The sequence below is a fragment of the Poecilia reticulata genome, linkage group LG23, assembly GCF_000633615.1.
Source record: "Poecilia reticulata strain Guanapo linkage group LG23, Guppy_female_1.0+MT, whole genome shotgun sequence".
Classification (NCBI taxonomy): Eukaryota; Metazoa; Chordata; class Actinopteri; order Cyprinodontiformes; family Poeciliidae; genus Poecilia; species Poecilia reticulata.
This window is the reverse complement of record NC_024353.1, coordinates 3052435-3066837: the sequence shown is the minus strand read 5'-3', so window position 1 is coordinate 3066837 and position 14403 is coordinate 3052435. Positions and strand designations below refer to the sequence as shown.

Genomic DNA, 14403 nt, shown 5'->3' with positions numbered 1-14403 from the left:
AAAATTTTAACGGCACAAACCTGCACAAACGGAGCACTAACCATTCAGACTATTTGCTGGATTTTTTGACGTGGGTGGGGTGTCAGCTTCACGCAGGTTGACATACAGTGTTGTTATGACTGGAGAGGAACAGGCTGGGCTGTTTGGTGGTGAAATCACCAGCAGGAGGATTTATCTCCACAACAGATTTAGATAAATACAGTCATATTTAGATTTTGTGCATTAATACTTATTTTAATTGAAATGATCTGATGGATGGTTCCAGTATGGAGAAAGAAAATAGTTTAGTCTCCAATCCTTTACCCACACAAATAACTGCATTCAGATATTCCATCTGCATAAAATCCATCCATCTGTACTTCATCTCACTTATCCATCCGTCATCCGTAAATCCATCTACATTATTAATCTGTCATCCTGCTTGTCCATCCATCTGTCAATATATTTATCCACTAATCCATCCATCCATTTGTCCATTAATTAATCCATCTGTTTTTTCCAGTTTATCCCTCCCATCCATCCATGCATTCATGTGTCTAAGATCTTTAAATCCACCATGTTTATAGTCACATTTTATATTTATACTTTAGCATCTGGCTAAAGGAGGAGTGGGAAAGCTGCAGTCTGACTCCGACTCTGTGCAGGAACCGTGTTCAGCTGTACCGTCCTCACCCGTAAGGAAATGGCCCGCGGCGGTTTCTGCGGCGTGTCGTCGTGTAGCCGGTCCCCCAGTGATGCCAGGATCCGCTTTCTGTGCCCAATAAGGTTGATCTTCAACACCTGAATGAACAAAAAGACAGCAGAGCGTTGGAAAAAAAAGAAAAAAGAAACTTTTACAGACGCGGGCTGGAAAGAAACTGATCGGGAACTTTTAGTAGATTTGCATTTCAACACCCAACTCTGGAAATTAGATGCTGAAGCTGCAAATATGCAGAAAACTGACGACTTTTGTTTTAATTTACTAAGGTTACATGAATCTTTTAAGAATAAAACTGATTTTAGATTAAACAATTAGTTCATTTCTGCGTCTTTAACAGTTGCCCCGTCTCAATCAGAGGAAGCTTCACCAAACGCAGCAGTAAAGGCACCGAATGAACAAAAATTCATTCTGCTGCTTAACAAATATTACTAATCATCCAATTATTGGAGGATAAGGTGAAAAGAGAGGCAACTTCGATGACAGATCAATTTCCTCCACTCATAACATTTTTGTGAAAGAAATGGCAAAAATCAAATTTTAACAATCAACATTTCTTTGAACTCGAGAAAAATTCAATTTTTGCATCTCAAGTTGAGAAGTTTTAACAAAAACAACAAATTTAAACTATCTCACTTTTATAGAAACAATTTCCTTGTTGGAACAGAAAAACATGAGAACCAATAAAAGCATTTTCAATTGTAGAGACTGAAGTGTAAAAATACCAGGGCTTTTCTTCAGCCTGACCTCTGGATGGTTTTAAATTTCCTGCAGATTTTTATTTCATCTCCTGTCCACACCAAACAATTTCTATAAAATACATCAAACTGAAGCATTTTATAAATCTTTTTAAACTGAAATGTATCTCTGGGTGTTCATGCTACAATAAATGTTTTTGCTTATGAATGGAAAACATACACAGTCATTGATGAAATCACTGAGATCATTAACATGCTGTGATAGAAATTAATTTAAAGAATAAATTCTTATCTGATTTCTATAATGACTAAAATAATTGAATGAAGACAGCCAGCTAATTTTAATCTGTTCTTCTTCTACTTTCTGACTTTGAGCTTCTAGTAAGACTCTTGGTTCCCTGAAGAGATCCGAGTCAAACAACAAGCTGGTGATTGTCTATAGATTCCCGTCTTGAGGCGCTCATTAACCACACAGAGTCCTTCATTCAGCTGCCGGTGCCAGGTACCGAATCCTCCACAGAGACGAGCAGGGACTCTGCAAGGATGTCGCTGGCGCCATCTGCACCTCCTGGCATCGCAAGGAAATTCAACAAGCGTTTATATAACGGCTGCTTGAGGTCGTCCAAAAAGCAGGAGAAAGAAAGAAGGCCTGTGTGGTAGAATAGGCTGCCTGGCATAAATCATTATTCTACATCTGTGAAACAATCAAACTGACAAGCTTATAGGACATGGACACACTTTTTTAAATCATATATTTTAGCATATTTAATTCCAGTTAAACGAAAAATGCGTAAAATACTTTTCACATCTGTTGTTTTCCACCCAAAGCTCGACTCCAATGCTCAGATTTCTCCCATTTTCTTTTTCTTTTATTTAAAAAATCCATCCAATTATAACTGAAGCTTCAGAAAATTGGACTTTCATCACAGAAATGTATTTTGTGAATTTGTAGCCATGTAGAAAACGACCAAGACGATGATGGCCAATAAAAAAGGCCTATAAAATGTTCAGCCTTTACAGTGGCTGTGGGGCTGCAGCATGACTCAGTTCTCACAATTCTGTTTCATCACGGATTAATAATTACTCTCACACACACACACACACACACACACACGCACACACACACACACACACACACACACACACACACACACACACACACACACACACACATCCAGAAAAAGAGGCACAGTAATTGCCCCGCACGGTGTGAACTGGTGTGCTACTTGTTGCCTTATGCAACAGCATCCACTTCAGATACACCAGAAGCCTCAACCTCAGCCTGGAGTTCAGTTCTCACCATAGCAACAATGGTTGCTGCAGCAGTCACCCACACACACTCTCATCCCTCTTTAAAAAAACAACCAGAAAAAAGAGAAATGTGTGCGCTCTCGCTCACATGGAAACAGCCTGAACAGCTGTTAAAAGTGAGGGGGAGAAGATTATATTGTTGCTCTTCAATGGATGAGAATTAACTATTATTAAAACACACACTCCAGTCTGTGATGCTGCCGAACTGCAGAATCAGCCCATTTCCATTTAAATGATGTCTGTGCATGCTCATGTGTGACACTTGTGCCGCCATATAATCCTGACAGAGCAGCTATTCATTAAATCTAAACTCCATCCGCATCAACAGGAGACATAACCTTGATAAGGCGACGCTTGTACCTTCTGTTCCAGTGGCGCAATAATAACTGGAGGAAAAAGCAAAGCAGGTAAATACGATTCTGTCAGACGTAATCAGACCCGGCGAAGTTTTCTGTTCTGTCACATTAAAACAACAAACTTTGATGCCTTTTACTTTAATTTTATATGATGAAGCAGCAGAACGTAGCTTATAACCGTGAAGTAAAAAGAAATGCGCATTTATTTACAGTCCCTCTAAGTCAGGTCTGTCAAACTCAGTTTTATTTTGGGTCAAATCAAAAATCTGAACGTTGATTTGGCCACCAGGCCTCCAGTTTGACACGTGTTTAAAGACAATAGATTACACTGGTCGCAGATTTATCTAAAATGTTCAAAAGAAAAAGCAGCTTTGGGCGCTGGCATCACTTGACAAACAGCAAAGCAGCCAATATTGGAGCACCATTCATGTTCCTTGCCTTTAATTGGCTCTTCCCACAAGAACGGAGAACAAGACTGTACATATTAGCTTCTGGAGACGGTTTTCACTGTCCGTATTGATGCATATTAAGGGACATGTGATGTTTTTGCTATTAAAACAGGCAGGTATGAGCGATGGAACAGGGACGCTTCAGATATTTGCATATTTCAGCTATGTGAAGATGGCTGTGGTCCCCAAACAAGTAAATACCAAAAGACGACTGTAGTTTGGTCTGAATGTTGGGTTTACTAAGCCACCACAGTCCTGACAGAACATTAAAGCATTCAAATGTATTCTAAACAGAATGACCTGAAAGGTTTTAATAATATTTCCTCATCTAACAGACATACAGAGATGAAGAAGTCGTGACTTGTTTTTACTGTTTGTGTCTGACCACACAGAAATGTGAAACAGTGGTTAACCGAGCTGCTTCACTCCACCGGCGCTCCTGGTGTTATCGCCGTAGTATGAAGTCATCTGGGTCACTGTTTGCTTCCTCGGCTCTGCTGAGCTCTTCGGTGTGTCTTCTTTGTGCATCAATCAGGCCGCTAATCCTGTTAGCAGCCCCGCTACCCCAGACTGAACGTGCCTGATTAACAGATTAGCCTCCATGCATTCGGGTAACGAACACAAGCTTTCACTTCTTCCTGCTGAATTTCTTCTATTTCTCTGAAAAGTAACCTTCAAGTCATTTAAGTTGGCGATCAGGAATTAGGAGCAGGAGGATTTGTTCTGCTCTGATTGTGAATAAAGTGGGTCATTTTAACACCTTTCAGGACAGTAAAACAGGGAAATCACAGGAACAGGTCCACCTCTTTGGAAACCGAATGATGCCGTTTTATTTTGAAAGGAGAACAGAATGCGTCGGATCGAGGCGCATTCACAGTGACCTATGGCTCGGGACGCTGGAGACAAAAAGCCTTTTCTGTGCGTCTTACTGGAGCTGGTGGGTTTACTGGAGCGTGAAACACCGAGGGAACCGACAGTCCAGCCGCTGTTTGTGCTCAAGCTAGCACACTGTTTTAATGATGGGAGAAGGAGGAAGTGAACACTTTCCCCCTCCGTCTCTTTAATTTACACCGACTCGCCAAACTGTCCATCTCATTACCCTCATATTTTCTTTCCTTACGCCTCCCTTCGCTTTCTGTCCAGACTCCCTTGACCTCAAACCACCTCATTTGCCTGGTTCAATTCGAGTCTTGTCTTTTTTGTTATCCAGTTAATCTAAAAAGTTGGGAAAAGGACGAGGTTTCGCAGCATCACTCACCCGTGAAATCTGGCCCCGACGGCCACATCTTTGTTAGATTTTAGATTTACCTTCTCTTTTCAGGACTGCAAGGTTTAGTTCACTGCAACATCAACAATACCTGCAGCATCTGATGCTAATGGAGCAATTGGGGTTCAAACCTCTGAAGATTTCTCCATTGATTCCTGCAGATCAAAGAATCACTGGCCTAAGCTTACTTTAATTGCCTTGGTCAGAATGCATTACAGGACAACTGAGTGGTGGTATTGATCAGTAAATAGCTCAGGTCTGTCTGAATGCAATCTTAGAACCTGATTACATGGCTTCAGATACACCAAGGTGACTTGTTTTGTAAGAAAAACAGCCAGCGTCGCTTTTAGAGTAGGTTTCAGCCGGATTAAACCCGTCAAACTGAGAAACTAATGCTGTAATGTTCATCTATCATCTGTCTTCTGTATTGCTGTGTTTCGGTTGTACTTGGGAGTGGGAAATTCAGACTTCGGGGAAACTGGGAGAAACTCCAACTGCTTCCAGTCATAACTTACAGACTTTGCGTTCCAATATGGCCGCTCCTCACATCACCAGTGGTAGAACGTGGTGGAAACAGATTCATTTTACAAGGCAAACATGTAAAAGTGTGTCTTAAATCAACGCTACATGCAACTCTAAACAGTAAATGTTAAAGATCCTCTTTCTGTATAAAAGCACTGATCCAATTTGCCAGCTCAAGTTTGTGCATTAGCAGAGACATTCACATTTACAAAAACGACTTGCGTCTCGTTTTTCACCCCAGTCATTGCCATTTTCCTGACCCTAAATACTTAATCACCGCCGTCTTCCCGCTCGTTCTTTTTCGTATTGTTCCTCTGAGCTTTCAGCTGGAATGATTAGTATCGATTTGTCTGGACCCACGAGTTACTGCGCACACCGGCAGCTCCAAGACACAACATCTAAGCCCCTGAAGGCTCGGCTGAGTTCATGACAGCGATGTTCACACTTCGCCCCGATATTACACCACAGCTGCTGCTGCTGCCAACGGGGCACGCACAAAGAAAACTAACTAAATATACATGTTTACAGTTCACACACACACATTATTCTTGTGGCGATGGCTTATGGGAAACTAGAGACGACTGGTTTCTTAGCAACCGGAGGGGAGTTACGAGTAAATGCGTTAAAAAAATGATGTGCGGCAGGAACCAATGGGACGGGTCGTTTCACAGGCAGCCAATGAAAACTGGCTGTTAATAAGTCTGCCTACATGGAGACAGATATATCTCCATTAATAGCACAAGAACTGTAACTACGACTTGGAGAACAGCTCACGTGTGTGTGTGTGTGTGTGTGTGTGCGCGTGTATGTGTGCATGTGCAAACACAGCTAAATGCTGCAGGATCTTGACTGAAATGAGATATCTCAAAGCTTACACACACTACTGTACGCAGAGGGGCTCATGAATTCCCAGTAAGATGGGAGGAAATGGTCTCTGATATTTCCCTGGGTTAATAAATGCTTCAAAGCCTCACACTGGAGCCAATCTTCACGCTGCAGAGGAGCACAAAAAGCTCTCCTCGGGCGCCGAGCTGTGCCTGTGTATTCAGAAAAGTAGGAAACTAACAGAAAGTGGCGGCACCAGAGTTCAGCCACCTTTTGGTCTTTCCACAAAACAAAAAGCCACTCAGGAAGAACTAAACACTTTTTTATTGAAGGCTTTAATGTCAGTTTGTAGACTGTAGGTCGCTTTTCTGCCATCTAAGGTTGACGCGTTCAGGTTGGTGGTTTTTACATTGTGTTGGTTCTGCAGCAGCTGCTTGCAGTCAGAGCCAGCGAAGCGCAAAACTTACTGCACATGCAATATTTTATCCTGGAAAAGGTTAAAGGTGCGTAATCAGGTTAGCAGGATGCCATACTGGCCGCTGTGAAGATAGATGCTAATAGGATTAGCTTTGAATTAGCTGCCTGTTACACCTGCTGTTTACTTTAACAGAGTTCTGCTGTTGGATTCTCACATCAGGCAAAAATAAAGGGGAGGTAGCATCATGGTATGAGGATGAACACACTTTAGCTAAAAGATGCAAGACGAACATTTCCTGCTTTGGAATCACAGACTGATGATTTTTGTTTGAAAATAAATAATAAGGCTTTTTTTAAATAATTTTTGACGTGGTGTGATGTACACAAATAATGACTTAATGTGAGGAACCCAGAAAATGAAAATCGCAGCGCTAGTTCATGTTTTCATAATAAAATACATTAGAGTTGGGATTTATAAATGTGAAACAGCCTAAAAGTAATGAATATTATTGTGTGCCACTTTATATGAGCAGAACAAATTTATTTTTAAAAGTTTTTCTAATTTAGTGGGTCAGATCTGCATAATGAGGTCAGATCAGAGCGGCTAACAGAGGCTGGCAGTGATGACAGGTCAGACTCAGAATATCTGGTTGTCTTAACTCATAATAAATAAAACCTCATAAAATCACCCACTGGCTGCTTTCTGTGGGCTTTACTACCACAAAGTAATTATCTGCTAAACAGGAGATCAGAGTACAACCAACCAAGCAGAATCCACAGTAAAAATCTGGATGATTATCGGCTTGATCTCACTTCTGGATGAGAGAAAAACAGTTTCTTTTCCTTTCCTTCCTCCTGATATCACTCATCCGTCCCTCTATTTACCTCCCAACTTTCCTTCCCTTTATGCTCCTACCTGACTGTTACTTTGTTCACTTTCATAACTTTGCAGAACAAGTTCATGCAGGCTGAAAATAAGTGAAATTCTTCATGTAATTGTTGGTTTTATAAGAGTCTGAGCTAAATCTGTGCCTTTAAGCCATGAATGTAACTTTTTATGGTGATTTTTCCCTTTAACGATTAAAAATCTCCTTTAAAAATGTCTGTTACCTCAGCCACCATGGTGATGAAATACAACACAGACCAATTATTATGCCCCTTAGGGAACAAATAATTGAACAGAAGGTAGATTTAACCTGATTGCTTTGTTTTTTATGTCTGCAGCTGGTTTGAAGCTAAACTAGATTTGTTTTTGTTGTTTTTATGTTCAAATAATTCTGTGAACATTGCATCTTTCAGATGCCAAAATGTGGCCCACCACTCTAAAACATGCATGATGAAGAACTAAAAGAATTTTTACCGAAACAGCATGACTCCCTCACTATGTGAGCCTATTGCATAACCGAGGAGGCACTTCAGCTACATTTTTACTAAAATGTAGAAAATCAAGACCAGGAATTTACCAGCAGGACACAAACAGCTCAAACTTGTGCAAAAATAAATCGTTGAATCACCAAAGCCTCATCTGCGCTTTGATACTTTAATGGAAATCCTGCATAGTGAGCAATAAAGTCCAGATCCACCACTTGCATGCACAGACAGTAAATTAGCCCAGTCAGCTGTGGAGATTGAGAGCCCTGGACTAGTTTAGTGTGCTGTAATCATCTTAGCCTTGACGGAGAAAGAGATTAAAGGTACATAAAACAACTGCAAGCAGTATCTGGATCAACTGCATCTGGGTTTCACAGCTATCCTTTATCTCTCTTTCCCCATCTCGTCCCAAACAGCTCACCTCTTCTCCTTCCAAACGCAGCAGCAGTTCACTCCTCTCGTCTCGTTTCCTCCTGACTGCCGCTTTGTTGCTGTGCAGGACAAGTGCTTTATTTTCTCCTCTCTCTTTTCTCTTTTAGCCACAGCTGTCCTTATCTTTACTCCTCGCCTCCTCACCGCCGGCTTTGTCTCCCTTTCTCTCACCCTCACTCCTCTCTGCAGATCTCAACAACTCCTCCTCTTCCTTCAGCTTGCGGCAGCCGGGCTACATCTCTTACATGTCTCTGCCTGAGCTCTGCCTTTCTCTCTCCGCTGCACGCACAATCCCTCTCCCCGCGCTCTCTCTGTTTCTACCAGGCTTACGTTCGCCCTCCTCCTCCTCTTCCTCCTCTAGCTCATCACTATGGAGACACTGAGCTTTGACTGAGACAAGCTCGTGCTCGCAAGGAGTGGAAGCGCGTCTGTTTTGTGTGCTGCCCAAGTTGAACGAATCCAACAGCGGCGCTATCGTATCATGAAGATTTTCAAGAAAAACAAATCTCATTGGGCGTGACGGAGCTGGAGAAAAGAAATCGTCTCCTTGAAGATTTATTTTGTCAGATCATAAAACCTTTAATGCGAAACAAAATGCTTTCCTAAACCGATTCCCTCTTTTATTAAGAAGAGAAATCAGCCAAAAAATTCAGAACTGAACTTACTGATAAACTTAAAACATTGAGTTTATGACCCAAAACCATCTGTTTGTCACTCAGGTTCTTTTTCAGTGGTTTCCTGATTCTACATGTTAATTGCTGCTAATTTATGGATCAACAAGTGGATAAAAACATCTTTCCCCATAGAACTAAGTTTGTTTAAATAGTTTTTCTACTTTTAAATCAGTAAAAACAGAATTTGAAAGCCGCAATTTGTCTTTACAAAGTGTACCTATGTCTAATATTAACATTCAGTTGATAACTGTGATAAAAAAACTGAAACAATCTGTTAAAGACATTTTACTGCGCTGAACATACAATCTCTGGCCAACCTTTCCTTTTAATTGGATTCTAAAATGTCAAACTATTTCTGACTTTTTTTGAAATGTCGTAAATTTAACAAAGAACATAATTACAGTAGAGCTGTTCCAATCAGAGATTTTGAGGCCAATTTCCAAACTATTTTGCAACGCGATCATGACGGATGATGTTTTCTCCAACTAAAACAATGAGTTGCATTGTGTTCTCTAATGACACATCAGGTACCTCAGATTTTATTATTTGGTTGAGTTACAGACATGTTGGGGCAATGGACAGAAAACGGCTCAGAATGCTGAAAATACTTTCTTTTCTGATCATCAGCGTTCTTTTATTAGGCACCTCAGAGGAACAGTTATTACTGACAGTGTGATTTCTAGTTCTATCTCTTTGGGTTATCTGGGTACTGGACTGATTTAACCTGACATTTGCAGGATCAGGTAAACACCAGAAGAAATGTGATGCTTTATTCAAAGCATGAGTAAAGTTTATATGTAAAGGGTATTTGTTAACCGAGTCGGATCAGATGGAAGTCAAGCTTGACGTCAGCCCAGCTATTTCTGGCTTCTCTGTGATCCTCAAGTAGACCAACTGCAACCAAACATAGAACATGACTCCATTTCTATTTTACCTGACAAAACTTTAACTGATAAAAACAAAAACCCTGCAGTTCATAAGGGACCTTACATGTTAAATTTACCAATTTAAATTTGCACATGGCATCAGCTTTAAAAATCTTCGTAAATGATAAACTGTCTGCAGAGATTTATGTTCAAACATGAGAAGTTAGTGCACTTCATCTATAAGTATACTTAACTGTTATAAGTTTTAACCATTATGAACATCATCTCAAATCTGCACATTGGAAATAGTGCAGTTCACAAATCAGTGGTAAACCAATGTCCAATGTTTTTGATAAAATCTCCAAAGCAGATGATAATAAACTAACGGGACAAGACGAACGTAACAAGAGAACATTTTGGTGCTGCTTTCTAGTTGATTTGAAAGCTGAAACTTGGATTTTTGAAAACCATGACAGCCAAATAATCTGTGTAAAAATAACTAACACAAGACAATAATGTATTTATCTGCAATTTATGAATGTAAACGCTGAAGGATCATGTGTCAGTAGGATACTGATTCATGAAAAGTAAACCGTTTCTCCTGCAACTCTCCACACATTTTAAAGGCACGGCAGCCATATTGGATTTGAAATGTTTTTGCAGAACTAGGAGACATGATAAAGGAGTTTTGCGTCATTGGCCCTGGAGGACAGGAGTTACCACTTTTCTCTAAACTGAACCAAACTAACTACATTTAAAAGTCACCGAATTGATTGTTGTTCCTTCAGGAACCGGAAGAGTCCATGGAGAGTCACTGCTTCACATAATTTAGAGTCTGCAGCCTTTTACCGTTGCAAAAACACTGTGGCTTGCTTTTAATTTGGCGTAATTGACTTAATCATGAAGCCGTTTGGTCAACAATTACAGTTTGTTGACGACACGTAGAAAGGTAAGCTTTCTGGGCAGAATCACCCAAAAACTCCACTTGGATACATCAAACAGCTGATTTTTAGATATTCATTGTTTTTCCTTTCTGTAAAACTGCTGTAAAATGTGGATAAGAGGCTGTAATTCTGCATTTTTGCGCCCAATTTTCTCGCCGTGAAGCAGGCGGAGGTTTTGTGCAGAGTGTTTACTCAACTCCTGCAACTGGAGTCAGAATGACCACACAGCCCACCTCTAGAGAGAAACACTGGTTAAAAGTTCGTCTGTGGGGTCACACACATTCCCTCCTGGTGCCTCCCACATGATCCGCCATTCAGAGAGCGACACCACAGGAAACGCACACTCCAGTCCGGAGGCGAGTCTTCCCACATAAAGGTCAACGCAATCTACATCTGGCTCCTCTGCCGACACGCAGCATCACTGATGATCGCCGTTGTTGGGGGAAATGTGGGCGCACTAAGCTGCACCAGCAGAAGTTCTGGATGCATATAGGTGTGGGAGATATGAGGTATATGATCCTGCGGTGTCCAACCATCTGGTGTTGGGATGTGAGACAATCTGTCCATTTGGAGAGGCGACAGAGAAGGCGATAAGCAAAGAAATCTCACATACAGAGGATCTGGAATCGTGTCAAGAAAACACAACCCTATGCACGTACACACAAACAGGTTTTAGATTACTTATACCAACTGCACCGTCTCTATGGTAACTAGCAGCTGTCATGGCAACCAAGTACAAACGACGTTAGAAAAAAACAAACCTTGAACTCTGATTTTCAGTTTTGATTTGGATAACTTGAACAGAAAACTCACTCTTTTTTTTTTGTCTTCTTTTTTCTCCAGACACATTGAAGTATTTTCTTTCACTTCCTGACTTTAAAGCGGTTTAATGAAAGACGGGAATGCAGGTACAAGTTCGAACACGGTCACAAGCCTCCACAAGCTAGAGAAAGGCATGAAGGAGGAAAATCTTTGCTTAAGTACTTTACCAAAAATGGCAAATGAAAAAAAAACACACACACCGATAATATTCTTCTCTGATTAGTCAGTCAGTGTGCTGAGCTATAAAATTTGACTAATGAATCCGTGTCTTGGTTAAAAAGTGCAAGAGAAATCAGTCAGCGTTCGCAACGTTTAAAATCCTTTCACCAAAATGCCCCCCCAAAAAAAAGGTTTTCTCACACATGTTGCTGCACACTGCCAATCTGCTGGCTGAAAGGCTTTTACACTTTCTGTAATTATTAATGTGGATCAATAGAAAGCAGAGCAACTCTAAACTACACAAATTTGCTTTTCTGGGCTAATAAAAACTAAACAACACGACCTCAAAATGGCACAAAGCAGGAGGTTGAGTGGATAATTTATTCTGAAAGTGTTTATCTGCATTCCCTTACCTAAATAAGGCATTTTTTACAAACTCATAAAACAACTGATAATGTTGGTTAAGCACAAGAAAGACTTATAAATCAGAAGCCATGTTTTAATGCTGCACAGGTAACTGAGGACACGGCAGACAGTTGAAGACTTCTTCTCCGATACCAGGATGCAGACGTCTGGAAAACATTAGGGGAACGGCTCCTCCAGGGCCGCAAACTATCTGCACTTCACCGTGAAAGCATCTTTCCGAAATGAAATTCATTTGTAATTGCCTCACTTCTGCTTCTCAGAGGACCTCCTTTAAACGAGAGCAATTTGGATTCCTGATGGAGCCGTTTTCTGCTTTCTCACCTCCAGACTAAATCTGGGCTGAAAGAGAAAGGCAGCAGCGCCATCGTGTGGATTACTACACAACGTGCATGCACCCTGCTGCACTGCAGGATCATAAATATGCAAGAGAAAAGATATCTACATTAATCTATGTTCAGTTTTATATGCTGCTCTAATAAATGTAAATATATTTAGGATTTATTCAGAGGACGTTTTGAGATTTTACAGGCTTACATTAAAAGATGGATGGATTTACTTTGGATATGGGAGTTTTCCTGATTTTAACAAAGCAAAAAGACTTCCTGTAAGTAAACATCACAATAAATCATTCTCAACACAAAGCAATCAGGAGAATTGTTCAAGTCACAGTCGTGAGAATAGGATTACATTAATTTAAAGAAAAAATTTAAACTCAAATCACCTCCAAACAGAAAAAAAATATATATATCTAAGTGTGATGAATGAAGCAAGAAAAAGTTTTCATTTTGTTCTGATTATCAAATATGGATATGGTTTAATGGATATGATATCCATTAAACCAGTAGGGTTTAATTCACTAAGTTTAAATAAAGAAGACAAAATCTAAATCTAAGCAATAAATTCAGTTCTAATTCTTTATGTATTATTAATAGAAACTTAATAATAAACATCATTTTCAGTGAGTTTTCATTACAGATTCTACGTTATTCACTCAATTTCGTCTTTTTCATAATAAATTCACCTCTTGCTCTTGAAGTATTTTTGGACAAGAATCAAACTTGACATATTGCTACTTTTAGTTGGTGTCTGTTACAACTTGTGGAAAAAAATTACTGGACTTAAATGTTCAGTAATTTCTGATATTAAAACAGATTTCATATGCAAATAAACAAAAAAAACAATAGTTTAGGTAACATGTTAAGCACATCATTAACAGATCATTTCTAATCTAACAGGTAAATTAATATTATATTATCTTTCATCTGACCCTGTAAGTGCTTCAAGGTATCCCTTTGCAGACACATTTTTCTTGTGCTCTAATGCCAAATTTATGTATTTTTTGGTGCTAAATGTGAGCAAACCTGCGTTTGCATGCCCCAATTCTGAAACAAGACACAAAGGCAGATCTGCTCCTAAAATAGCTCCAGTGAACAGCAGCGTCCCTGGGCTCACTCTGCCTGCCCACAGTTAAATGAAGTATTATGTCTGCATGCATTTAGAGGAAAGTCCCCCCATTTTTATGTACAGCGAACACAAAACATTACCATAAACCTCCAAAAAGGGAATTAAAAAGTAAAAAAAATCCAAAACTTTTCTCACGTTGACATATTTATCCAACATTATTGAGATGAAATACAAATCAGCATTAATTTACTTACATGTCATATTTAAGGTCAAGAAATTTGCCTGAGGATTGAGAGTGATCTCAAGCTGGGTTTGTCTGTTCATCCTGGAAGTCAGAAAGAAAGGGCCGCCTTTTCAAAATAAAGTTAATTTAAATTGTTTACCATTGACGAGGAGGTATAGCTAATGTCTTAATTAGAGTCTGGTTACTGACTTAAATTTTATTTGTATTTGTACTGTACGCAGTAATAAATGTATAGTCAAAAAGATTACGTTTGTCTTCCCCATTATAAATGTGACGAATACTTTGAGCTTTGTAAAAAAAAAAGGACAAAAAAAAACTATATCTTTACTGTGACTTTGTGTTTCCAAGTGTTTTCAGATTATTGTATTTTTTTCTTAAATACATTTCAACAATCAGTGGAGGCATTAGGAGTCCAACAGTAATCCTTCTGGCAGTGTCGGCTGTGAGGTCAGCCTGTAGATGACTGGTAATCTAACAGGTGAAAGGTGTGTGTGTGTGTGTGTGTGTGTGTGTGTGTGT

The 14403-nt window shown here is 39.8% G+C and overlaps 1 protein-coding gene and 1 long non-coding RNA gene across 8 annotated transcripts in view; one reads left to right on the top strand and one right to left on the bottom strand.

Moving 5' to 3' along the window:
* Nucleotides 1-14403, bottom strand: part of anks1b (ankyrin repeat and sterile alpha motif domain containing 1B) — a 183185-nt gene that overhangs the window by 19154 nt on the left and 149628 nt on the right. For all 7 annotated transcript variants that reach the window (XM_017302833.1, XM_008400554.2, XM_017302832.1 and 4 more), the window contains exon 20: nt 673-780. In XM_017302833.1, the coding sequence (XP_017158322.1) occupies nt 673-780 (108 nt within the window). The remainder of the gene's footprint in view (nt 1-672; nt 781-14403) is intronic.
* Nucleotides 10690-12796, top strand: LOC103459195 (uncharacterized). The gene is made up of 3 exons (XR_532691.2): nt 10690-11737; nt 12324-12470; nt 12564-12796. It is a non-coding gene; the product is annotated as an uncharacterized LOC103459195 (long non-coding RNA).